At 36.8% G+C, this 27,009-nt stretch overlaps 1 protein-coding gene across 6 annotated transcripts in view; it reads left to right on the top strand.

Annotated features, from left to right (window-relative positions):
- The window catches only part of NOX4 (NADPH oxidase 4), a 176,169-nt gene that overhangs the window by 63,556 nt on the left and 85,604 nt on the right, over positions 1-27,009 (top strand). For all 6 annotated transcript variants that reach the window (XM_037042932.1, XM_037042930.1, XM_037042927.1 and 3 more), the window contains exons 8-9: positions 997-1,077; positions 24,892-25,108. In XM_037042932.1, the coding sequence (XP_036898827.1) occupies positions 997-1,077; positions 24,892-25,108 (298 nt within the window). The remainder of the gene's footprint in view (positions 1-996; positions 1,078-24,891; positions 25,109-27,009) is intronic.

The following is a 27,009-nucleotide window of genomic DNA, read 5'->3' as shown; positions in this document are numbered from 1 at the left end:
TAATACCCAATTTCACTTATACAAAACAATAAAAAGTTATACAGTGGAGCCTGGGTTTGGGGAAAAAGGCACTCCTGTTCTAAAGTTGATTTGTAGTTGATAAACCTGCTTTCAGAGAGCAATGGACAGTGCGTATCAGAAGCATTGAAAATGTGTGCCCTGTGATCTAGCAACTCCACTTGTAGGAGTTTAGACTAAGAAAGAGATGTGTGCAAAAGGCATATGTTACAGGGATGTTAATGATTTCATTCATGATAGCAAAAACTGAATGAAGTAAATGTGAGTCAGTTGATCGTCGCTTACATCAGGGCTTTTAAAGGGTCTAGGGGTTGTATCCGAATTTGTCAGGAGTTTGAAAAAAATGCCTGACCTCCACCTCCAAGATACTAATATGGTAACGTCCACCCAGACATATAAAATAACTGTTACATTTTTTAATTCTCTCAAACATCCTATAGATTGTGTTTATCATACTTCTGCATTTTCACTTTCATTGTTCTTCAGGGCAATAGCTACACAGAAATGTTTTTAAGTTATACACTGTCCAGGAAATGAATGTAAAACTCTAATGAGCATTTCTTTAATTTCTTTCTATTTGAGTTCTCTTTAAACTACTCTCAAAATATTTATTGGAATAGGAACCTTAGTTGTTTTAAAAATCATTTAAACATTGAGACTATTGATAAAAAGGCAGCAAAAATACACATAAGCAAACTATAACTGCTTCTTAGCACCACATCATAATAACTTTAAACAACTTATTTCAATTATTTCCATGTGTCTTTATTTCAAATAGAAAAGAAGCCTTCAAAATGATAGGGTTACTTATAATTTTTGTCAGTTCTCTCTGCATGGTATGTGAATACTTTGATATAATACATAGATCTCAGATGAACCCGTAATTGAACTTTCTTCAGTTGTGACATGTTTGAAATGCACAGTTTTAGTGAAATGGAATGTAAAGTGACATTGAAACTAAGTTCTTTGTTTTTCCAGAGTTTCTCAGTATGACATCTTCTGGTACACTCATAATCTCTTCTTTGTCTTCTACATGCTGCTGATGTTGCATGTTTCAGGGTAAGTTATAAAAATGTATTCTTAAAAATGTATGCTCAAAATGGGGTGGTAAAAGATACATCTACAGGAATTTTCATATAGAGTGGTAAAATTATTTGGTTACTTGGAATTGAGTGTAGTGTCAAGAATGGAAGAAATAATTTTGTTTTCAGCATAGCATGTTTAGTGGAACTGGTATAAGAGTATATTAAAATTGAAAGAGTTACTTCTCCCACAATGTTGTAATTTTTCAAGCACCCTATAGCTATATCCTGATAACTTCTATGAGGAAGTAAGAAGTGAATAACTTCTAGAAGATATTGTAGTATTTCTCTTTTCAGGAATTCCTTATGACTCTCTGCTGCAGAATTCGTAGTGATGGAATTATCAAGTTTTAGTTTAGAAAGGTCTAGAGGCAATAATAGTTGCAGAGAAAGCCAAAGATTTACAATGCCCAAAGACAAAGTTGTCAAAAACACTGAGAATCATAAAGGAAATAATGTATTCTAAGCTTATTGCAACGAATAGAACCCAATATTCTGAAAAGTACGTGAATCCAAGCAGTGTTCTCAAAAGCATAGTGCTTGAAGTAGGCTATTAGGTCAGAGGAAGATGTATATATTTTTGCATATGCATGTGTCTGCATGATCACTAGAGTGGATTTGTGGTTTTGTCTTGACACTCACACTACTATGACATAGTAGGTATCAGATCTGCAGATTCATTTCATCTAACAGAAGGATAGAGTAAAGGAAACATGGAAGGTCAACAGAATAATGTTAATGGGAGCCCCTGTTATTGTTCAGGAACCGCTTTCCTTTTCCTCTCCCTTATCCTCGAAGTAGTAACTCAGTTTTAAGATGACCAGACCACGTGGCTAGGCATGAACTATTTGCCACAGGTAAGGCTAGTCCCCAACAGGAACCAGTATCTTGGTTACAGCCCAGGTCTCTTCAAGGGATGACCTCAGTTGCAAGGACGCATTGCGCATAGGAAGACAAGGTCTGTGAGTCCTAAAATGATTTTATAGTTCACTCAGAGCCCTTCTGGTCCAGATACATTTCACCAGTAATAAATACCAATAATAAATGATGTTGACGGGTTACATAGGTGTCAGTCCTCATTTATCTTAACCCCAAATGTTCCCAGAGAAAGAGGAGAATGGTTCAGGCCTTCTGCTAATCCTTTCTTCAGAATGTTTTGTAATATACTTTGTCAGTACATTAGGTCATATACATAATTATATATTATTATCAGGATGCATGCTCGATTTTTCCCCCCGCGACTTTGGAGACCACTAGCTTACAAAGCAATAGTATATTGATCTCTATCTGATAGGTCCTGGTTTGATTTGTTCTGTTCTAACTTCTATCAGGGGTGTCCCACCCACAGCCCGCAGGCAGCATGTGTCCCAGGATGGCTATGAATGGGGCCCAACACAGAACTGTAAATTTACTTAAAACGTTATGAGATCTTTTTGTGAACACATGTTGCAATGTATTTGATGTGTGGCCGAGGACAACTCTTCTTTTTCTAGTGTAGCCCAGAGACACCAAAAGGTTGGACACCCCTGTATGTAGAACGTCAGAAACGCGGCCGCACGTCATCATCTCAACCCCCAGTTAGCCGCGCCTGCCACCTAGGGAAAGCCGTGGTTAGTGAAGACTCAGGGTTCCTTCTTTTCCCTTTGTAAGGATACCACATTCTGTGGAGAATTAGGGCACTAAGAAAGCCTACGATAGAGAAAATCTGCTGTACATTCTGTTCTTTAAATGTTTGTTTGCCTTCTCAGAGCTATTATCGTAAAATGGACTATGAGTCAGCAGATGCTCCTAATAACAGTAATTTAAAACAATTACATAATACTTTCTATATGCCATGTAGAAAATTCAAAATTATTTAGATGTTTTATTTCATTAAAGGATCATAATTTTATAAGGAAACGTAATAATGTAAACCCCCCTTTACAAGTAGAAAACTGAGGTTTAAGGAGAGTAAGTAACTTAGTAGAGTTTACTTAATGATAGATTCTGGATTTAAATGCAGACATTCTGACTTAAAAACTTGTGATTTTTACTAGTTGGAGAGCACTGTACTTCTGAGAATTTGGTCTTAAGATTTCTTTTTTTTTAAAATATTTTATTTATCTTTAGAGGGGAAGGGAAGGAGAGAAGGAGAGAAATATCAATGTACGGTTGCCTCTCGAGTCCCCTGCTTGGAAACTGGCCTGCAAACCAGGCGTGTGCCCTGATTGGGAATTGAACTGCGATCGTGTGGTTCGCAGGCCCGCACTCATCCACTGAGCTACACCAGCCAGGGCCTTAAGATTTCTTTGAAAGGGTTAATATCTTGATGTATCTGGGATTATGATTTCTCATCTATAACAAATGAGAGAAAAATGTAATTATTTGTTTGTATAATTAATTATGAATTCTTTGGCCTTTATGTTATACTAAGTTAAAACTCTAAAAATGTGTTTCTTTGCAATTCAAAACAGTGTCATTTTTTTTAAGATTCAGAAGTTCATATATACTTATGTTTAAAAGGATTATATAGAAGGTCCTTTATTTTTTTGGAGGTAAAAGAAGGCATGGTTAATTTTTTATTTTATTTTTCGTACAACAGTCATAAACAGGAAGTGCCTTTATACAAAGAAATAACAAAAGGAATCTACAGGCTGTATTATATATGATCAATCTATTATTCTAACTGAAGTAATAGTTCTTTACATATTATCAGTAGAAATGAAAAAAAATATCCTAATACTAAAATAAGTATTATGCAACAAAACACAATACTATAGGCGTTCTAGAGTGCACATTTTTAAATGAATTTTAATTTTTTATATAATTGGCTAATAAAATTGTATTATTTAAAGTATACGATTTAATGATGTATATGTTGTCAAATTATCACAAGAAAACAAATTAACACATTCATCACATCATATATATTTTTCTTTTTACTGTTTTTTTCTGGTGAGAACATTTACTATCTACTCTATTAGCAAATTTCAAATATACAACACAGTATTATTAACTGTGGTCACCATACTGTACATTAGATCCTTAGAACTTACTCATCTCATAACTTAAAGTTTGCAACACTATAAAGCTTAATTTTGAATAAGGTTACATCAATTATGCTTCTGGTATGGGAAGAATTACTACTGATAAATCTTGCAGCTTTCTCAAAATAGAACATTTCTCAAAATATTTGTATTTTAATTGCTAAAGGATCTGTCTGTAAGTAAATCCATTGAAGTTATTATCTTTTGTGCCAACACTGGGGACTTAGGCATTTCTTTACCTATGAAACACCTTGATAATTTCATTCTCTAGGTTTTCTTTACATGAGTATAGTTATTCAAAACAGGTTTTGTGGATTTATATTGAGATTCCTGTTAAGCAGTGTGCTTTAAGTTCTTATTTTCAATAATTCTAGTAATTTAGTGAATTGAAGGATCAACATGCACTAGACATTTTAGAAAATTTTTGGCTTCAAGGTTGAAATGATTAGAAATCGCTGATTTCTCTACATAAGCACACATTTTCAGTAAGAAGAGCAGTTGCCTCGTGATTTTCTAAGGTTGCTTTTATTTTCATAGAATCTTGAACTTTGAAGGAAGCTTAAAAGTTGTCTTGACCAAGACTCTGTAAATGTCCCCTATAATATGTCTAAGTAAATATTTAAATCTGAAGAGCCCATTCTGTCTTTGCTAAGCTGTAATTTACACAGCGTTCTTTATCTTCAGAATCAGAATTTATTTTTCATTAGTCTCTGAGTAGATTAAAAAATCTATGAATGCAATAGGTAGGCACAAAATAGTCAGGAGTAGGTTAAGAATAATATAGGAAATGGAGAAACCAAAGAACTTATATGTACAACCCATGGACATGAACTCGGAGGCAGGGAATGCTGGAGGGTAGGTGGTACAGGAAGGACAAAGGGGAGGGGAATGACGAGGAGAAAAAAATTGACAGAACTGTAATAGCATAATCAATAAAATATACTTAAAAAAGATAATAACATAATCATAAATAATAATACAAGAATAATAATTTTTTCCCATGAAAAAATCTATGGCTGTAGAAGCCATAGAAACTGAGTCACTCTCTTCTAGATTCTGTTCATTTGTTTCTTCAGTGATATTTCAGATCTCATCATAATTATAGACTTCTTCCAATAGTTAAAATTCATTCAATAGTTACCAGGTATCCTACTGATGTTTGATATCATTAAATCCTGTCAACAACGCTGGTAAAATCTGCTGCTGCTGCTGCTGCTGCTGCTCTTGTTACTCCTGTGAGAGAGCAGGGGGAGGGGGAGGTGAAGTAACTTGCTGAAAGTTGCGGTGATTAAGAGGAACTCGGATTTGAACCCAGGTGTCAGACTCCTGAGCCCACATTTCTAACCACTGCATTATGCTGGCTGCAGTTTGGCATGGCTTCCCTATATTGCTTTAAAACTGGAAACCAAACTAAATGCAGGCTTCTGGGGGATGCGATCTGATGCTGGCGAAGTAGAAGTCTTACCTTCTTCACTTCAAATATTGTACTCAGTATATTTAAGATGCAGTTACCTTGTTCCACCATTACTAGTGCCTTTAGATTCACCTGGTCTGCATTCCTGTTACCAATGTTTTCGATTGTTTTCATTATTTATAAGCAAACTTATTGCACAACATCCTAAACAAACACATGGCATTTACCCTAAACTCAGGGTTCTTTTCAGGGTTTAAATGGATCCTTAAAATTTAATTTTCCTTTTCAAGAGATCATTATAGCCTGGCCATTAATACAACCCTTAAAAGCTATAGGACCTTGCCAGATAATCTGTTCTTCTTTTTTTTTTTATCTAGTAGATGGGATTAATAAAATCACCATAGGGTTATCTCATGTTTATATAAGTAAATGTATTCAATACTACTATAGGCAGAATATACACAAACTCGATAAATACCAGTAGGCAAAAATTATATGTGTACCAATGCTAATAGCTATATGAGGAAGAAATTCCACAGTTAACTGAAAATCATTTTTTTTCAATTCTTGTAAATGAGAGCACTTTTCATAACTTTTTAGATTAATTGGGGCGACATTGTTTAATAACATTATCACATCCACCAGGACATCAGAAGATGCCAAGCATCCCTTAGGCCTCTGGAAACTTCAATACCCGGGACACTACATCAAGAACTATGCATTTTATGTCAGTGCATTTTATAAATGAGGACAGATCATCAAACAAAAATTGTCATCACTCCAACTTGCCACTTTGCCTGATATCTGAATTCAGAACACCCCAACACAGCCTGTGGTACCTCCTTCCCAGTGCTTAATAAGCTCCACCATCTGTAGAAATATGTGTGAGAGAGGAACACACAAAAGTTGGTGTTGTACATTTGCAAAATAAAGCATGCAACTCTATAACACATTATCTGCATAGTGCATCGTGTACTTGATACCAAAAGTCAGGTCTCCTTCTGACCGTTTTTCCCCGATTTACCCTCTTCTACTTGTGACCACCTCCCTTTCCTGAGTCGATCGCTGTACTCTTGTCTGTGTATGTTTTTTTCTCTTAATCCTTCACTTTTTTCACCCAGCCCCCACCCCAATCCTTGCCCCTTTGACAGCTATCAGTCTGTTCCCTGTATCTATGAGTCTTTTTCTATTTTGCTTGTTTATTTTGTTCATTAGATTCCACACATAAGTAAAATCATATGGTATTTGTCTTTCTCTTACTGGCTCATGTCATTCAGAGTAATACTCTCCAGGTCCATTCATGCTTCCCAAAGGTTAAGATTTCCTTATCTTTTATGGCCAAGTCCTATTCCGTTGTGTAAATGTACTATAGCTTTTTTATCTGCTCATGTAGGGACGGGCACTTGGGCTTCTTCCAAATCTTATCTATTGTAAATAATAGATAATAATAATGCTGCAATGAACACAGGGGTGTATTTATTCTTTCAAATTAGTGTTTTGAGTTTCTTGGATAAATTCCCAGAAGTGGAATCACTGGGTCATAAGGCAGTTACACATTTTAAATTTTTGTGGAAATTCCATACTGCTTTCCACAGTGGCTGCACCAGTGTGCTTTCCCACCAACAGTGCAAAAGGATTCCCTTTCCTCCACATCCTCACCAGCACTTGTTTCGTAATTTATTGGCAATAGCCCTTCTGACAGGTGTAAGGTGATATCTCAGTGTAGTTTTAATATGCATTTCTCTGATAATTAGTGATGTTGAGCATCTTTTTTTATGTCTATTGACCATCTGTATGTCCTTAAAGAAGTGTCTACTCAGCTCATTTGCCCATTTTTTAATTGTATTGTTTGTATCCTTAATGTTGAGTTGTGTATGTTTCTTATGCATTTTGGAAATTAACTCCTTATCAGATGCATTATTGGTGGGTATGTCCTCTAATTCAGTGGGTTGTCTTTTCATTTTGTTGATGGTTTCCTTTGATTTGCAAAATGTTTTTAATTTGATATAGTCCTGTTTGTTTGTTTTTTCTTTTGTAACCTTGTCTGAGGAGATAAATTGGCAATAATATGACTATGAGAAACGTCTGACTTTTACTGCTTATTTTTTTTCTAGAATTTTTATGGATTTATGACTTACATTTAAGTCTTTAATCCATTTTGCGTTTATTCTTGTGTATGATGTGAGAAGGTAATCTAGTTTTATTTTTGCATATATCTGTCCAATTTACCCAACACCATTTATTGAATATACTGTCTTTACTCCATTACGTGTTCTTGCTTCCTTTGTCAAATGTTAATTGACCATAAAGGTATGAATTTATTTCTGAAATCTCTATTCTGGCCTATTGATCTATATGCTTGTTTTTATGCCAGTACCATGCTGTTTTGATACTATGGCCTTGTTGTATACTTTGTTATCAGGTAGCATGATACCTCTAAGTTGTTGTTCTTTCTCAAAATTGCTGAGGCTATTTAAGGTCTCCAGTGTTCCCATTTAAGTTTTTAGAATATTTTTTCTAGTTCTATAATATATGCCTTTGGTATTTCAACAAGGATTATACTGAATCTATAGATTGCTTTAGGTAGTATGCACATTTTAAAGATGTTAATTCAGGCCCTGGCTGCTGTAGCTCAGTGGATTGAGCGCGGGCCTGCGAACCAGAGGATCGCGGTTCGATTCCCAGTCAGGGCACATGCCTGGGTTGCAGGCCGGTTCCCTGCAGGCCAACTCCCAGCAGGGGATGCACGAAAGGCAACCATACATTGATGTTTCTCTCCCTCTCTCCTTCCCCTCTAAAGATAAATAAATAAATAAAATCTTTAAAAAAAATAAAAAATAAAATTCTTAAAGAAAAAAGATGTTAATTCTTCCTATCCATGAACATAGTATATGCTTCCATTTATTTGTGTCTTCCTTGATTTTTTTCTTCTGTATTCTATCATTTTCCAAGTACTGGTATTTTATTTAGTTCCTTGGTTAAATGTATTCCTAGGTACCTTATTTTTTTGTTGCTGTTGTAATTGTAAATGGGATTTTCTTAGTTTCTCTTTCTGATAGTTCATTATGGTGTAAAAATTGCCACTGATCTCTGAATATTAATTGTATATCCTGCTATGTTACAGAATTCAATTAGTTCTAGTAGTTTTCTTGATGAAGTCCTGTAGTGTATTCTATTTGCAATATCATGTCATCTGCAAAAAATGACAGTTTTACTTTTTTCATTCCAATTTGGATGCCTTTTTTCCCCTCTTGTCTGGTTGATGTGACTAGGACTTCCAGTACTATATTGAATAAGAGTGGTGAAAGTGGACAACCCTGTCTTGTTCCTGATCTTAAGGGAAGTACTTTTAGATTTTTCCCTTTGGATATGCTGTTAGCTGTGGGTTTACCATATATGACCTTTGTTAGATTAAGATATGTTTCCTCTATTCTTACTTTGCTTAGTGTTTTTATCATAAATGAGTGCTGGATTTTATGAAATACCTTTTTGCATTTTTATCATTCACTATCTGTATGTGGTGTATCATGTTTATTGATTTGCAGATAATGTACCAACCTTTCATCCCCAGAATAAATCCCACTTGATCATGGTGTATGATCTTTTTAAAGTATTGCTGGATCCAGTTGCTAATTTTTTTTTGAGGATTTTAGCATCTATGTTTAACAGGGATATTGGACAATAAGATTTTATTTCTTTGTAGTGTCTCTATCTTCTTTTGGAATTAAAATAATACTGACCTCAGAGAAAGAGCTTAGAAGTCTTCCTCCTCTTGAATGTTTTGAAATATTTTGAAAAGGATAGGTCTTAGTTCTTCTTTGAATTACTGGTAAAATTCACCTGTGAAGCCACCTGGTCCAGAACATTTGTTTGCTGGGAGTTATTTGATTGCATCTTTAATTTAATCAGTTGTTATCAGTCTATTCATTGTTTAATAACATTATTTAGCCTCCATATGCTTGAGTGTTTCTCAGTTTTTTCTAAGTCATTGATTTCTAATTTTATATCATTGTGATCAGAGAAGAGGCTTGATATGATTTTAGTCTACTTGAATTTATTAAGACTTGTTTTGTTTCCAGATGCGGTCTATGCTATAGGAAGTTCTGTGTGCACTTGAAAAGAATGTAGTATATTCTGCTGCTGTGGGATGAAATGTTCTGTAAATATCAATTATATTTATCTGGTCCAGTGTGTCATTTAAAGTTGCTTTGCCTTGTTGATTTTTTCTTCTCGATCTGGAAGATCTATGCTTTGATGTCAATGGAGTGTTAAAATCCCCTATAATGACTGTGTTACTGCTGGTCTCTCCCTTAATATTCACCAAGTTTTTCTGGATGTATTGGATTATTTAGGTGCTCCTATATTTGCTTGGTATGTGTTTACAACAGTTATATCCTCTTGTTGGAGCTATCCCATTAGCATTATGTAATTTCCTTCTAGGTCTCTTCTTATGGCCTTCATTTTGAACCCTGTTTTTTCAGACACAAGCATTGCTACTGAGATTTTTCTTTGTTTACATTTGCATGGAGTATATTTTCCTACCTCTTAACTTTTACTCTGTATGTATCTTTTATTCTGAGGTGGGTCTCTTGTAGACAGCATGTATGTTTTCTTTTCCATTCAGTTACTCTGCATCTTTTGATTGGAACATTTAACCCATTTACATTTAAAGTTATTATTGATAGATACTTGTTATTGCTGTTTTATTTTTTATACCTATTTTTTCTCTTTCTACTTGTTTCTTTTTCCTTTTCTTTGAGAAGGCCTCTTAATATTTCTTGCAATACTGATTTGTTGTTAAGGAACCCCTTTAGCTTATTGTTTGTTTGTTTTGGGTCTGGAAGCTTTTTATTTCTTCTTCAATTTTAAAAGATAGCCTTTTGGGGTAAATTAGTCTTGGTTGTAGGTCCTTGCTTTTCATCCCTTTGAATATTTCATGCCATTCCCTTCTGGCCTGAAGTGTATCCATTGAGAAGTCAGCTGACAACCTTATTGGAGCTCTGTTGTTGGTAACTGTCTTTCTCTTGCTGCTCTAAAGACTCTCTCTTTATCTTTAATCTTTGTCATTTTAGTTAAGATGTTTCTTGGTGTGCACTTCTTTGGGTCCATCTTGTTGGGGACTCTCTGTGGTTTCTGGACTTGGTGTCTTTTTCCTTTATCAGGTTAGGGAAGTTTTCAACCGTTATTTCTTCAAACATGCTTTTGATTCCTTGCTTACTCTCTTCTTCTGGTACCAGTATGATGCAGATGTTGTCCCCAAAGTCCCTTAGACTTTACACAGTTTTTGAAATTTGTCTTTTTTTGTTGCTCCGCTTGGGTGTTTTCTGTTATCTGGTCTTCCAAACTGCTGATTCAGTCCTCGGTTTCATCTAACCTGGTGTTGATTCCTTCTAGTATATTCTTCATTTTAAATATTATATTCTTAATTTCTGACTTTTTTATGGTTTCTATGTCCTTTTTAATGCTTGCTATCTCTTTATGTTTTCACTGTGATCATTCTGCCTCTAAAGTCCTGGAGCATTCTTACCTCCATTGTTTTAAACTCTGCATCTGACATCTTGGTTGTTTCCATTTCACTTAATTCTTTATCTTGCGATTTCTCTTGATCTTTCATCTGGGGCATATTTCTTTGGCTCCTCATTTTTTTTCTTCCTTTTCTGTTGGTCTCTCTGTATTAGATAGAGCTGCTATGACTCCCAAACTGTTATGATTGATTTATGTTGTAGGTATCTTGTGGGGCTCAGTGGAGCAATCTTCCAGATCAGCTGAGCTTAGTGTTCCAGGTATATCTCTTGTGTGTTACATATACCCTCCTATTGGAGTGGAGCCTTGAATGCTGTCGGGCCATTCATGGGTGGACTTAATTCTCCGGCTGGCACTAACTATAAGGACAAACATTGATCACCATATATGAGTCACTGTTCAGGGGCTGCCCCCTGCAGTGGCTTTGTTTTTGGCACTGTCTAGTGCCTGCCAGAATCCCCCTTTAGTTGTGCCATTTGTGTTGCCAGTTGGGTTGAGCTCTGGTGTGGTCTGAAGCCCACCACTGGTTGTGTTGGTTCTGGGTGCACTTGGGTGGAGTTCAAGAGCAAATCAAAATCAGACATTTTGTGTAACCAGCTTTGGGCTACTTGGTATTCACTATTTGTGACTGTGTCTGCTGGGACTGGGTATATGTAGGACAGGCAAAGCTGCACAAGGATTGACTTTCTGACTCTCTGAACTGGGGACAGATCAAATAAAGGTCCAAGGCTCCCAGAGGTCCACCTCCACATGTCAGCTACTTTGCCACCCCTGATGTCGCCTTGTCTTCCTCCAGAGCCTTCCAGAGAGAGACTGTAGAGTGGGCCCAAGCTGGATGCAACCCTCTTCCCCAAGGCAAAAGCTCAATAGGGTGGGCTGATCGAGGTTGGAAGTATGGAGCTAATGGGTCTCTGTCTTGAGGGCAGTGTGTTCAGGCACTCAATGGGGAATAAGTGGCTTCTACTCCAGAGCCCATACCACTCAGCCTTTCTCCAAGTCTCTGACCTTAACTCCTCCAGAAGAATCTCACTGCAGGTTGAGGTTGAGTGCAGCCATCTGGACCCTCTGCAGGAGTGAGCTCAGCAGTTTGTAGACACTGAAAGTTGGAAGGATAGGTCAGGTGAGTCTCCTGTTGGAGGGGAGTAGTGCTGGCTGTGCTCTTAGGGTGGAGAAGAATGGTCCCCCTACACCAGGACTCCACAACCCAGCAGCTGTCTGAGTTCCCAGCAAGAGGCTCTCAGTAAGGAAAGCTCCGAAGGTCCCAGCTTTGTATAGCACTTTGATCACTTTGCAGGGCTGAGCTCAGCAGGGCAGGGTGACAGGGACTTGAGAGGACAGACCAAAACAGTCTCCCATGAGGGTTGTGCTGACCAAGTCTATAGGAGGAGGGCAAGACTGGCTTTTGTTCCAAAGCCACAGCTCAAAGACTATTTGAGTGTCTGCCTAAAGCTTCTCCAGAAAAGAGCCCACCAAAGGTCCCTGATCGGTGCAGCCAATAGACCTTTCTATAGGACTCGAGCGTGGCAGGGTTGTGTCACCAATAGTTGGAGGTCCAGGTTAGTGCACTCCTAGGTTAGTGTTGCTGTAAGAATAGAATTGCTTGACCTTGGGAAAATGGCACCTGAGGATAGTGTGGGATAAGAACTCAGGACAGGGACTTCAGTGACTGACCCTCCAGATCTCTCCTTGAGGTGATGCACCCAGATCTTTTCTTTATGACTTTGTATGCTCTGAGTCACCTTCCATCTACCCAAGGCACAGGTGAGTGTCTGAGAGCAAGATCCTGTGCATTGGCCCTTTGAGATAGCACCTGGGATTCCAGCAGACACCCTCCTTTTCCAAGTGGACAAAGTCCCTGCTAATTTTCACTACCAGATTCTGTTCAGGCTTTTCTTCCCATTCCTGGTTCTCTGGGTTGGGGGTCCTGGTGTGGGGTGAAACACTGTGCTCCTCATGGGGGACATTTGCATCTGGATATCCCTCTGGCTTCTCAGCTGCTGCACATAGGTGCAGGGCCAGCCCTCTCTATGTCTCTGGCCTATTCTTGTCAGTCTCTACGTGGCTTTTTCTAATAAATCCTTGGTTATAGTACTCCTGTCAGCTGTCCTTCAGTTGGTTATTCAGGTTGATTGTCCTGTAATTTAGCTGTAAATCCAGTTCGCTGCTGAGAGTAGAAAGACACAGCACTTTTGAAGAGCCCAAATTTTCCTGTCAGCAAAGTAATTTGATGAATATATAATGAAGACTGCTTAACAGATCAATAGAATATTCTTTGAGATTAAAGACATAAATGTTAAATTCAAAACCATAAAGCTTCTATAAGAAAACACAGGCAGTAAAATCTCAGACATTTCTTATAGCAATATTTTTTTCTGATATATTGCCTTGGGCAAGAAAAACAAAGAAAAAAATAAATGAAACTGTATCAAACTAAAAATTTGCATAACAGGAAATCAATGTTATAAAAAAAGCCATTAGATGGGAAAACATATTCACCAATGATACATATTATAAGGAGTTAATTTCTAAAATTTATAAAGAACTTATATTACTCAACACCAAGAAAATAAAACAATGAAATTTTAAAAAATGAGCAAATGACCAGATGGAAACTTTTTTAAAGAGGGCATACAGATCCCAATAGATATATGAAAAGATGCTTGACATCACTAATTATTAGAAAATGCAAATTAAAACCACAGCAAGATATCACCTCCTACCTCTCAGAATGGCTCTCATCAGTAAATCAGCAAACAACAAGTGATGGCGAGGAGAGAAGGGGACCTGCATGCACTGTTTCTGGGAATGTGCATTGGTATAGTCGCTGTGGAAAGCAGTATGGAATTCCTGCAAAAAATTAAAAGTGTAACTGCCGTATGACCCAGTGATTCCACTTCTGGGAATGTATGAGAAGGAACCCAAAACACCAATTTGAAAGAATATAAGCACCGCTATGTTCACTGCAGCATCATTGACAATAGCCAAGATTTGGAAGCAGCCCAAGCACCCATCCGTGGGTGAGGGGATAAAAAAGCTGTGGTACATTTCCACAATGGAATACAACTCAGCCATAAAAAGAAGGGAATCTTAACCTCTGTGAAGCATGGACCTGGAGAGTATTACGCTAAGTGAAATAAACCAGTCAGAGTAAAACAAATAGATTATTTCACTCATGTGAAATCTAATGAACAAAATAGAAAAAGACTCAGAGATACAGAGAATGGGCTGAGAGCTATCAGAGATCAGGGCCTGTTGCAAGGCTGGACAAAAAAGTTGAAGTGATTAAGCGGAAACCCCTCTCCTCCCTAAAAACCCCTCACAGACATAGACAACTGTATGGTTATATCCAGAGGGAAAGGGTTGGGGGAGGTAGGAGAGGATATAGGTCGGATAAATGTTGATGGAAGGAGATTTGACTTGGGGTGGTGAACACAGAATACAATATACAGATGATGTACTATAGAATCGTATGCCTGAAACCTATGTAGTGTTGTTTACCAATGTTGTTCCAATATATTCAACTTAAAAAAGAAAAAAAAACTATTATTTGAAAGAGCAACAGTTTTTATATAGCATTGTTAGGTCTCAAATTTAGTTGATTTTGACAATAAAGGTTTACCTTGGGACTTGCGAGGCAGCCTTCTCCCTAGGACATTTTTCTCCTAATTTCGAATGCATCTTTCTGGGAGGTTGCTGTTTGTGTTCTTCTGTATTAAAGATATTTCAGTTCATAAGATATCTGGACTGGGGAGCAGGGCCAACATTGTTTCCTCTTTCCAGAGATGAATGTAACTGTATGTTTCTTTTTTCATCTTCATTTGAAAAATCTCACCAGGAGGAGTTATATCACTATTCTCACTTACTGGTAAAAAGGGTTTTGGAGGGAAAAGCGATTAGGAAGGTCACAGAGCCTCAGCCTCCAGAGCCCCACCCTGCTTCTTTCGGAGGCAGTGGGGGTAATGCAGTGTAATGACATTTGGCTCCCTTACCTCTCAGTCTTGCCATGGTCACCACTCCCACTGATTTTAGCTCTGGAGTGTTGTGTGGGGAGTAATTGCATTTGATCTTTATATTTTCGCAAAGGAGGAATTAGAATGTGATAATTCTGAGAAGGGGAAACGGAAGGTCCTTCTCCAATGTATGAATGGCAAGAAGAGCCAATTAATAGTGTAAATAATTTTTTGTGCCAGGTCTGCTGGGCTTCTCAGACTATTCTATAAATGATCGCTTGGATTATTCTTTTAAACTGAACTCTCTGGCGTTTGGGACTACTTGCTGGCAAGAGTTTATTTTAGAGCATGATTTATATTCTACTCGACTCACTTTGTCTAGGGAATTTTAAAGGAATGGTTTTCTATGTGCACGTTCCTAAAAGCTTATTTACAAAGCCAGGCGAACACAATGGGCAGCCTTTGTCCACATTAATGAACCTGAGTCACTGCCAGCTTCATAGGAATTTGGCCTCAAGAGTTAACCAGGGTTAGATCAATATTTATGAGGGTAGGCTTATTGTACTGGCTTATCCTCTCTCCACTTTGCGCCTAGGAGGAGGAAATTAAGAATATGCTATTGGAGGACAGAGATGCTTATGAAATATAATTAAGTGTTAGAAGTTGCTGATTCCCAAATATCTTCTCTTTTAGAAGCCATTTGCATTGAGGGCTCTTTTTACCCACAATGACGAGGCAGGAAAGACTTGTGTGATCTTCCCGCTAGGGAGAGGCACCTGCTCATACTAGAATGTCAGATGGAAACTTGATGAAGGAAGCCCAGGTAAAGGAAGGCCTAGAGGTTGTATGCTAAGCAAATTCTGTTTTAGCACTGAGGGAGAAAAGTTTATTTTCTGTTTTCTTTCCCTTGACTCTTGATTTTAAGGGGCTATATAATTTGTTGTGCAAAGCAGATACTTCTGAAAATGAAAAGGCATGCCATTAGTAATTGAGCTGTGAGTGTGGGTAACCCTGTAGCCATGGTTATTCTCCCTATTCCTAGGCACACAGGAGAGCCCTAGGGAGGCTGGTGGACTGCTTCTCAGTAGGCCTAGAGCCAGATTTACAAAGGGAGACCTTACCTCAAATATTCTCCATGGCTGTATGGGATGCCAGAACCTTAAAGTGATAACCACAGTAGATTTGCCTGGCTGTGTCCTACTTTAGAGATTGTAATTGTATGTGCTCTGCAAGGTGGGTGGAAGGTTGAGGATTTGTGTGCCTGCAACTATAGTTAAATCTTTTGTATATTTTCCATCACTTAAAGATGATTTGTTGCAAATGTTTTCTAGATGCTTAATTTCTGATGGGTCTGACATAATTATTGTAAATTTTATGCCCATTATTTCTTCAAAAAAGTCCCACTTCTTCAATAACCTGTACTCAATTTGGATTCATAATCTGTAGGTCTCATGGATTTCTGAAATGTATATCTATGAGTGACCGGGATACATTATCTCAATGATTCCCAAAGCTGTGTATGGCTCAAAAGAAATTAAAAATAATTGAACTGAATGAAGCCTCTTAAAGCTGGATTTTTCACTAGACTGTTAAAATAATACATTTACATATTTCTCCTGCTGAAGTTTTATACAGAGTTAAAAACAATGGGTTTGTGGGAAAAATCAGAACTACTGAGACAATTTTATCCTCACATGAAGGAGAACTGTAAAGGGAACTTAGTGGACAAATACAGATATGGACTTAGAAATTGCACTGCACCACCATTTTAGGGGATAATAATGATACTATTTATAATAATTTCCAAAGTTTACATAATACTTAATATGTTACAGGCACTTTTCTTGGCACTTTCTGTACACACACTTTTTAAAAAATTAAATATAGCACTATGAGGTAAATGCTGTTGTCCTCATTTTAGAGATGAGAGTATGAAGCACAGGAGATTAAATTAGACACAAAGAACAGGCTGACAGCTGTCAGGAGGAGGGGGTTTCTGAGGATAGGTGAAAAAGTTGAAGGGATTGAGCAGTACTGATAGGTAGTTACAGATTAGCCACAGACACGTGGGTTGTAGCATAGGGCATACAGTCAATAATACCAAGATAAATATGTATGGAGCTAGGTGCGTGCTTGAGGCAGTGTGGGGACCACTCTCTGAAGTGCATGGTTTTCTGCAAACTTTGCGGTACCTCTAAAACTGATGCAGAATGGTATGAAATGTGAACTATGATCGAAAAATTTTAAAAAATTATTAAAAAATATGACTGCCAAGACCACCTGGTTAGTAGCTGACAGGGCTTGGGATTGAACCAATAGTCTGACCTCGAAATCTAAGCACTTAATTCTACTGTTTTCTTGAATTATTAAATTACTCATGGTTCAGAAGGTGCCCTTGTTTACAAATGAAATATATTGATGTCGTGTGGAGATCTAGGATATTATTCCAATTTATCTGTATAAGTTGGTGAGTATGTCTGTATGAATGCTTGTGTGTTTTGAATAAGTAATTCAATTTTGTTACAAGTTATAGAGATTCTGCGATTTTGTTCTCCAAGAAAACAGAAGAAAATGATCTCTTTTTGACACTGCTTTATAACTGTTTCTTAAAATGTACAACCTCATTATGGCACATAATAAACATCTTTATAATAATCTAATAAATTATAAAAATGTATTAATAAACCTAATAGTAAAATTATATTTATGTGGTATTTTTAATCTCCAAAATTTGTCCACATAATTTGGAAATAACAATTAAAAAGCTAGGTTCTAGACTAGAGCCAATAAAAATACAGTGGAAAAGACACTCTTTTTTAAAAAAATATTTTATTTATTTATTTTAGAGAGATGGCAAAGGGAGGGAGAAAAAGAGGGAGAGAAACATCAATGTATGGTTGCCTCTAGCACACCCCATACTGAGGATATGGCCTGCAACCCAGGCATGTGCCCTGACTGGGAATCAAACCAGTGATGCTTTGGTTCACAAGCTTGTACTCAATCCACTGAGCCACACCAGCCTGATGGAAAAGACACTCATCAGTATTCTTTATTTACATGCTGTATCTTTGTCGCTCTTCATTTAGAGAAGAGATTTCCACACCTTTTAAATTAAGTCTGTTACCAAGCCTCAGAGGGGTGCTTGCCACCGCTACCAACATAAAATAGGAATAAGAATGGGAATTGCATAGAAAAAAAAGAGAAAAAGAACCTACATTTATACTTCTTGAAAAATGTCCAGGAGGAAGATAAATTCACACCATGTATCCAGAAGTACAGAATATAATACACTATATAAAACACTAGGTAAAAGGGGAAAAGTCAGGTTATAACTGAAGTTGTACTTGAATTGTGGAAAATTCCAGTGTTCTCTTCTGCCTACCTCCATTCCATGGCTGTTCCAGCACGAAAGAGAAAATACATCAGAGTGAACTGAAGTGTTTTCGAGGGTAGGAATATTTCGCTTGTCTTTATCAACGGAATCCCTTTCAAAAATCATCACTATTTGCTGGACTGAGTGCAGTTATATTAATTTGCTTTTAACTGGGAATGTGTTGTCCTTTTATGCCCTTCCATTTTCCTTCAATTTTTATTGCAGGTAGTGATAAAAATTAATTTGTATATTTGTTTCAGTGTAACTCGGATTCCCATTTTGGGAGTCACTTACTTGCTCTTGGTTATCTAGGTAATAGGTCATTGTGGAAACTGGTGTAACCACACCTGTACTAGAGGAGGTAGCTGTTAGCGTCTCGGCTGTTTGGGCTGTGTGACAGGCCGGCACATTGTTGTTGGGGATTTTTGTATACTTTTATGAGAAAAAATTCTTTGGGGCATGGAAGGAAAAAATCATTTCTCTTTATTTGTTTTCCTTCACTTTTTGGTTTTTAAAATATTTCACTTAAATATCTAGAAGGAATAAAATTCCTGAGGAATTATCTTCTTATATAAAATCCAAATCCCCTCACATAATAGTATTTACATATTTCCCATATATTAATAACTACAATGTTCTAAAACTATGACCTATAAGACATATATATTTCCCTCTTATAATTTCCCAATTGTAGGATTTATTTTTATGTAAAAATGATTTATTTTTGCTGACAGTTTATTCTGAAAGCTGGGTGGGGTGGGAATTGAGTTCATATGGTATTTTCTCTTTTAAGGACACTGACTGTATAGAGAGAGGAGTACAAACGTTTTCATGCACATAAGTTCTTTTATACTGTAAGCTACATTTCCAAATGAATTTTAATTTTCTGAACTGTGAGTTTACTTTATTCCCATTTTAGATAGCAATAGCCTCAGACCAAATATTTTTTTTACATAATTTAAACCTCAAGCTTTCTCTTGGGACCTTATTTATAATAACGAGTGGTTCTGGCTGGAAGTACAGGATGAGAAAGTTATGCAGGAAGGAGAAGGAACAGGGGCTACATTTATTTTAAGAAATGCTTTTAGTACATTAGTGTTTTATCTCTCACTGCCATTTTAATAAAGCTTGAAAGCAGGGGAAATGCTAAGAAATACTGATGCTTACATATTTTTTCTTTTCAAGAGAACCCTTATTTTTATGTAACAATAAATTAAAGGGTAACAGGTACTAACTCTCTTTTCCATCTGAGGAAACTTAGTGAAATGGTTTATTTTAATTCACACATTTGGGGAAGGTTTTCATGTCTTGAGCCTATGCTCTTATACTCCAAGGTGTAGTTTTGCTGGCAGTGAAGTGTCTGTAGCAGGCTGCTTAACTGGCAGAGGTCCATGCCAAATAAAAATATGGGACCCCTTGATCAAAAATGATTAAGTATTTTAAGGTAGTGACAACAAAACAGTGAACCCATCACAGGGACTTTCTAAGAGCAGGGTCTCGTCAGACCGCACAGGTCACCCACCCATGTTGCGGGCTCTGTATGTGCTGTCCAGTCCCGTACCTTGGGCAGTGCCAGCAGTAGGGGCTGGACACATGGCTCAAATGAAGCTGCAGGATGCAAGTACACTCAGGTGTGAGCAGCAGGAGCCCAGGAAAGAATGCTGCCGCCAGCACCTGGCTAGAGCAGACAAAGTGGGGGTGAGGGTAAGGACTTTGTTTTGATGGGTGCCCAGATGATTAGGGCTTTTTCAAGGAACATTAAATCCCTAGCTTAGAGAAGCACTCTCCTTCCAGCCGCTGCTAATAGGAAGGACTGCCTCTCTTGAAAACTTGTCTGCTTAAGTTAGAATTGGCTCAGGGTCAAGTTCAGGGCTAAAATCTCAGATTGGATTTGGCAGTATTGGAAGGTGAAGACAGATGATGTAAGTTGCAGACTGATTTAATGCTGTTTCCTACAATGGTGAATGTACATACATGATTTAATTTTCTAAACACCATTTGCAAAATCTAGACATCTTGTTTGAAGTTAGAATACGATTCAAACTCATTCTTTGTTTGTTAAAACCAGGGACTCCTCAATCATGTATTTCATCAACAACTACCACAAAAAGTTTATATACACTTTCAGTCATTCACTAATTCATTCAATGACTGTTCACTGAACCATTATAGGCACGGTTCTAGGCACGAGAAAAATAGCAGAGGCACAGGACATATTTTTGACTGTAAATAGTGTATATTCTAGTGGAGTACAGAATCCAGTGAATGCCACTGGGTTTTGAAATATCGAATTTGAGTGTATATTCTTAAGCTCTTTTTTTTTGTACTTGAAACAAAGTGAAAAGAACTTTGAGAAACAAGGTATCTTTTTTTCTGTAAAGAGTAGAAACAATTTGTGTGTTATAGAACACTAGGAAAAAAGTAGGTTCCTCATGGGATGAGGAGTTTTTCCTTCACTTTATGGAATGATTAAAATCACCACAAACATAAAAGTAGCATGAGTGACACAACATTTACAAGAAATGTATATATGCCATTAAAGTAGGGATGATTTTGTTATTCTTTTAACAAGGTTGGTATTTTTTACAGTAATATTTAACCTTGCCAAAACATATTTTTTATATTCTGTGTACTATATTTTTATGACTTTGTTACGGCCAGTCATTAAAAAAATGATAGTATAGCTGTAATGTCTCTTCAAGGCAAAAAGAAACACCTGTTTTTTGAAACACTATTGAGTGTTGAAAACACATCTTGAAATCTGTGCATTCAAAAACAATGGTATCTACAACCTTATATTTTGATACACCGTAAAATCTTTGATTTCTCATGTTAGAACAGTGGACATTCCAAAGAGACTTCAAAATCTCTTCTTTGGAACATAATATGCTGTAACCAAAAAAAAAAAAAGAGCAATAAGCATTTCCATTCTCCCATGCTCTAGGGGCCTCCTTTTCTGATCACCAATTGAATCGCTGCCTTTACTTGACAAGACTCAGTTCACCATCCAGTAACACCTTTTTTTCCTGTTTTCTGCTTTCAGATTATATGTCAGTTAATTTTGAAAGATACAATACACATAGGCAAAAATATTCCCTACATTTTAACTGTTAGATATACTGATATGTTTAAACAAATTATGTGGTTATCATTTGCTTTTAAAGTCTATTCACCAGAAATGCCTTGAAGGTTTCCTATGTGCAAGAAATATGTCTAAAAAATTGTAAGCTTCTTGAAGGCAAGGGTTCCAAAAATTTTCGCTCAGTCAAACATGGAGGCACTGATCTTTACCATACAGATTCGTTGTCAAGTTTATGAAAATAGGCATTGAAGCATCAAGCACCTGTTTGGCACACCCAGTACCTGCCCTCTCAATACTGAGTTCAAAATTTGGCAGTGTCCTCCTTGTGAACCCATCTTTACCGCCTCACTTACCCCAATGACTCGAGATTTCTACTTGAGTTGTTTTCTTCATGAATGAGGTTTTTGTTTGATGCCATTGTCTCTCTGTAGACCTGTTCTCCCTTACAAGTTTCTTTGGTGGCTGTCGTGACAAACTGAGATAAAGAATTCAAACACTTTAATGGGGCTTTAAGACAGAGGTAGTGTATGCAGTTTGCTTTGAGAGTAGCTTAAAATAACATGCCTTTCAAAATTAAAAGGGATTCTAGAATATTATATGCCACTTTCTGTGCCAAGAACAGCAACACTGTTTATTTGACTGAGCTAGCCTGAAGATCTGTAGTGGACAGTGACAACACTGAGTATTCTATGGACTGCTAGCACATGGGGTGTGTTCACCTGAGCACTGCTAAGACTTCGGAGGCGGAATAGCTAACATTCCTTTGCACGGTGTTAATTAGCCCCCTTCCAACACACACACACACACACACACACACACACACAGAGTCAGATCTTATTTCCAGGGTTTTGTTCATTTGAACCCTTTTCCTTGACTTTTAATACTTCTTTAACCAACAGATTTGCTTTGAATTATATAGGTTTTTGGATTTAGGGACATGAGCTTTCTGAATTCCACATTATGACTGCTACTTAGTTAATCTCCTACCCAAACAAAGCCTTTGGTATTTCATCTGTGTGATGGGAATAAATACATTTACCTTGTATGATTATTTTCTTTAGAAGTTTAAGTGAGAAAGAGATGTTTTTTTAAAAATCGTGACATTCTTAATGCATATTAATATTTCCCATCTTTACCTTTTTAATAGGTGTGTTGTTAAGGTCTAATGAGCTAATGTGCTATATAATGGAAAGTAAAGGACCCAGAATTTGAGTCAGACCTGGGTTTGGATCTTGGGTCTGCCACTTTAGCAGCTGTGTGACCCTGGGGTATTACTTAGTAAAATAGTATACCGATTTTGAGGTGGGAGTAATGGTTCCTACTTCATGGAGTTGTTGTGAGGAAAATGTGAAGTGTGAAATGTAGACCGCTCTGTATTAGCCTAGTGTCTACCATACACTAATAGGCTATTACTAAACCACTCTATTCCCATTGCTATCTGTGGTCTAACTTATATTCAGTGTCTCTCGAGATAGCTTCCACTAGATTTTAAGTTTGTGGAAGGTTAGGGGCCAGATTTGACTCCTTTTTGAACTTTGTAAAACCACATAGAATAGTGCCAAGAACATTATGCCAATGTTTGTTCAACTTCTGCCCAGTGGAATCGATGCCAGAGATTTTTGGCCTACCCACCTGTCAGCCGCCACCCTCAGGAGGATCAATGGGAGCAACAGGCTTGCGTAAATTACTGTTACTTGCAATGGAAGCTGAATCAAATGAATGAGTTCCAAGTATAATGCCTCGACAATTGCATTATATGACTAGAACTCTATGAAAGATTATGTACTTGGCTCACTTTTGTATAATACACATTAATTTATTCTGTACCTAGGTTATATCTGCTGCATTACTTTAAAAATTGTGTGTGTGTATCTTCTCATGAGTATTGTGAAATATAGCCCACTACACAGATGCTCCTGACATGTACTGTTTGCAAATGACTTCATTGTGACTAGTCAGTTGTAAGGAAAGAAGTAAAATAAAAAGAAGAGAGAAAGGGAAGTGAATATAAGTAAAAAGGGAGAGAAGGAGAATAGTCAGGTTGAATAGATGATGCACTTGACCATGACTGTCCTAGCTCTGCTTTTCTGACTTTCATGTGTGCATCTATTTAGTATCATAGTTTTCATGTTATAGTTTTGTTGTTTTAAAATATTATCTTTGTAAAATCATTATAACCATAATGTGTTTAAAATATACTTTGTTAATGCACTAAAATTAATTGGAAGCAGGAAGGGTAATTTAAAAATATATACTTGTCAATCAGGAAAAATAATTTTAGAAATAAAAATTTTAATGTCTATAAAAAATGAAACATACTGAAAAATTATCAGGGCTTTTCAAAATCTTACTCTTTTCTACTTATGCAGAAAAATGTTTTGTACAATCTATCTTTTAAGGCACTGTCTCCAGGAGGTAGATCTTTATTCCTTATTGACAAGAAATATAGAACACAGAAAGTTGAAAGGCTTATCTTAAAATGTCAGATAATATGGAACAATCAGAATGGGATTTTAGGGTTTTAGACTCCCCTACCTAATGTATTATCTTGAGCTTTTTATGTGATCTTGTTTATGGAGAAATTGAAAAGCAAACGAATTTATGGTCTGATTGCTTTGTATTGTTTTCAGACCATGAGAGATGCAAGCTTCTGGTCCCTGTTATTATATTTGTTTAACATTTCTCTGTAAACCATCAAGGCCCCTTTGATTGCCTTAGCTGAATCAAATATGATTTTTTTTTTACCTTTTCATTTGTGTTTGAAGATAGAGCAAAAGTACCCATTATTGTAGTGTTTATTGAAATGAAAACTTGTGTATGATTGTATGATTGCTTAATAGATTTGAAATAAAGCCTGTCAAATTAAAAAAAAATACTTGAAAAGATCACATGTGGTTTTTTTTTTCCATGCATTTGTGGATTTTGGGGTTGGGAGGATATGCAAAATTTATTGTTTAGTCCAGTAGTGAAGAATGTATTTAAAAATGTGGAATTTCTTAATTGCTTTAAAATTTTTTTTATTGTTTACACTATTACAGATATCTGCATTCCCCTCACCTTTGCCTACCTTCCCCCTTCCCTCTGGCCATCACCTCACTGTTGTCTGTGTCTGTGGGTTATGCGTATGTGTAATTTGGCTAATCCTTTCACCTTTTATTCAGTCCCCCCTTCCCTCTGACAGCTGTCAGTCTGTTCCATGTATCTGTGCCTCTGTTTCTATTTTGTTTATGAGTTTATTTTGTTCATTAGATTGCACATACTAGTGAGATCAGTTGCTCTTAAGTAATATATATGAGAAACACTTTTTGAATACATACTATGTAAAGTTAACAAGAAAGAAAGGTTGTTTTCTTATACTGTGTCCCCTATTTCAACCTTTTTTTCATCTTCCTGTTTTTATTTTTTTTCTTAATCTAATTTTAGAGGGTTGCTGAAGTATCAAACGAATTTAGATGCCCACCCTCCTGGCTGCATCAGTCCTAATAGAACCCACAACCGGAGTATTCACTTACCCGAATATCTCTCAGAACATTTTCATGAATCTTTTCCTGGAGGATTTTCAAATCCAGATGAGGTTACCCGGAACACATCTGTGAAGATTTGTATGGAAGAGCCCAGATTCCAAGCTAATTTTCCACAGGTCAGATAATTTTATGTGTTTGAGGATCTCTGCCAAATCTATATTCCCATAGCAACGAATCAACGTTGCTTTAAATACATGTTTTTGAAGGTGGTAAAGCAACCATTCTTACAGAATAGAAGATTTTAGGATGTTTCAATGGCAAGTTACTACTTATTGTTCCATTATAGGCAGCTGACAGTTCAAGGGGAAAGACCTGTGACATTATAGAATATAACTGACCATGTCATCTTTGCCTACTATGGCACTGGTGTTGCCACAAGAGAGGTAACAAAGATACTCTCCCTGTCCATTGAGAAAAATAGGTTGAATAATAAACACAATAGTGAAAGAGCTAATAATATTTATTGGAGTATAGTATAATTATGGTAAAATATTATGTATAATATAAAAATAAATGGTAAAGTTAACTTATTCACTGTTTATTATCTGCTAAGCCATGTGCTAAAATGCAATGTATGAATATTTTTAATAGTCACAATAACTCCTTGAAGCAATTTCTGTCAACCTCTGTTTTCTGATGAGGAGGTTATTGCTGGAATACATTAAATACCCTGAGCAAACTCTACCAAAGTAATATGTGGCAGTAGTGGAACACTAACATAGATGTTGGAATAAAATGCATGGTTTTAGAAAACTGCACCAAAATACCCAGTGAGTAGTTTGATAAGAACCGTAATCTTTCCTTGTGGCTATAGTAAGTGCACATGTGGAATTATACCCTGCGGTCTTTGTACCAACTGGAAGCAGAGGAAAGAGTGATGCAGAGTGTCTGTTTTAAGAAGAAGAAAGAGGAAATTAGAAAGAGTAAAAGCAGTCAGATACAAGGCGATAAGGGACACTAGACTTCAGGTGGTAAGCATATAACAGAGTATGCAGATGCCGTGTTATAAAGTTGCACACCTGAAAGTTATATAATATTATACTCCAATGCTGCCTCAGTAAATTTAATTTAAAAAAGAAGAAAGGGGAGTTGAAAGGTAGCATTGTTGATGACTTTGGCATGAGTTTAATATTGTGTATATTATCAATAATAACCCCCTAGATTTATATTAAGCTTTACAATTTTCCAAACTTTTCTGCTTTATGTTGGGCAGAGCAAGTATTGCGACTCCCATTTTACTTAATGTGCCACCTGATTCCCAAGGGTTAAGGGACCGTCCCAAAGTTGGGAAACTGCCGTCACATTGTAGAGCTTGTCCTGTGATTCTTACACACAGTGGCAAAATAAATGTCAGGAAGAGGTGTAATTTGTCTACAGGGAAGGAGGAAGGTCTGCAATAATTGTATAAGAAAGGTTTTAAAGAGTGACCATTAAAATAAGTTTGGGTTGGAGGCCCCCAGCTGCCTCAGTAGGTAGGGTGTGCAGTTGGAGGAGAAGGTCGGCCGAACAGGCTACCGCACTCCCAGGCTGTCAGGGCTGTTGCTCCAGCACACATGCAGCATGGTTATGGTTTCCAGATTCTAAATAGTCTCTTTTTTATGTATTTGCATTCCATTTACTATGTAAATGTAAGTTATGCACAGCATGCCTAGTCTATGCCATATGTAAAGTATGCATGTACATCGTGCATTAAAATACCTAGGGTTCTCTAACAAACCTTGGACTGGTGCATGGTTGCTAAAATCATCTTCAGATTTACTTGGGCTTTTAAGTTCCTTTTGATCTCTCTTTAGAGAAAAGTATTGCGTACATGCATTACGTATCCGTTGTGTGCACAGAGGATATATGAAACAGTATATGCATGATTAACTGTTAATGGGAGCTATGCCTGGGGCAGTGGTTTGAGAAGAGGGTCTTGATATTACTGTACCTTTTATTTTATACATTCTTGTTATTTGAATAAGTTACAGTGAAAATCTGTTATTTTCCTTTACATTTTATTATTTAGAATATGGAT

The sequence above is a fragment of the Sturnira hondurensis genome, unplaced genomic scaffold (genome assembly GCF_014824575.4).
Source record: "Sturnira hondurensis isolate 20B ecotype Veracruz unplaced genomic scaffold, ASM1482457v3 Scaffold0003801, whole genome shotgun sequence".
Classification (NCBI taxonomy): Eukaryota; Metazoa; Chordata; class Mammalia; order Chiroptera; family Phyllostomidae; genus Sturnira; species Sturnira hondurensis.
The sequence above is the reverse complement of the archived record's forward strand: the minus strand, read 5'-3'. Positions and strand labels throughout refer to the sequence as shown.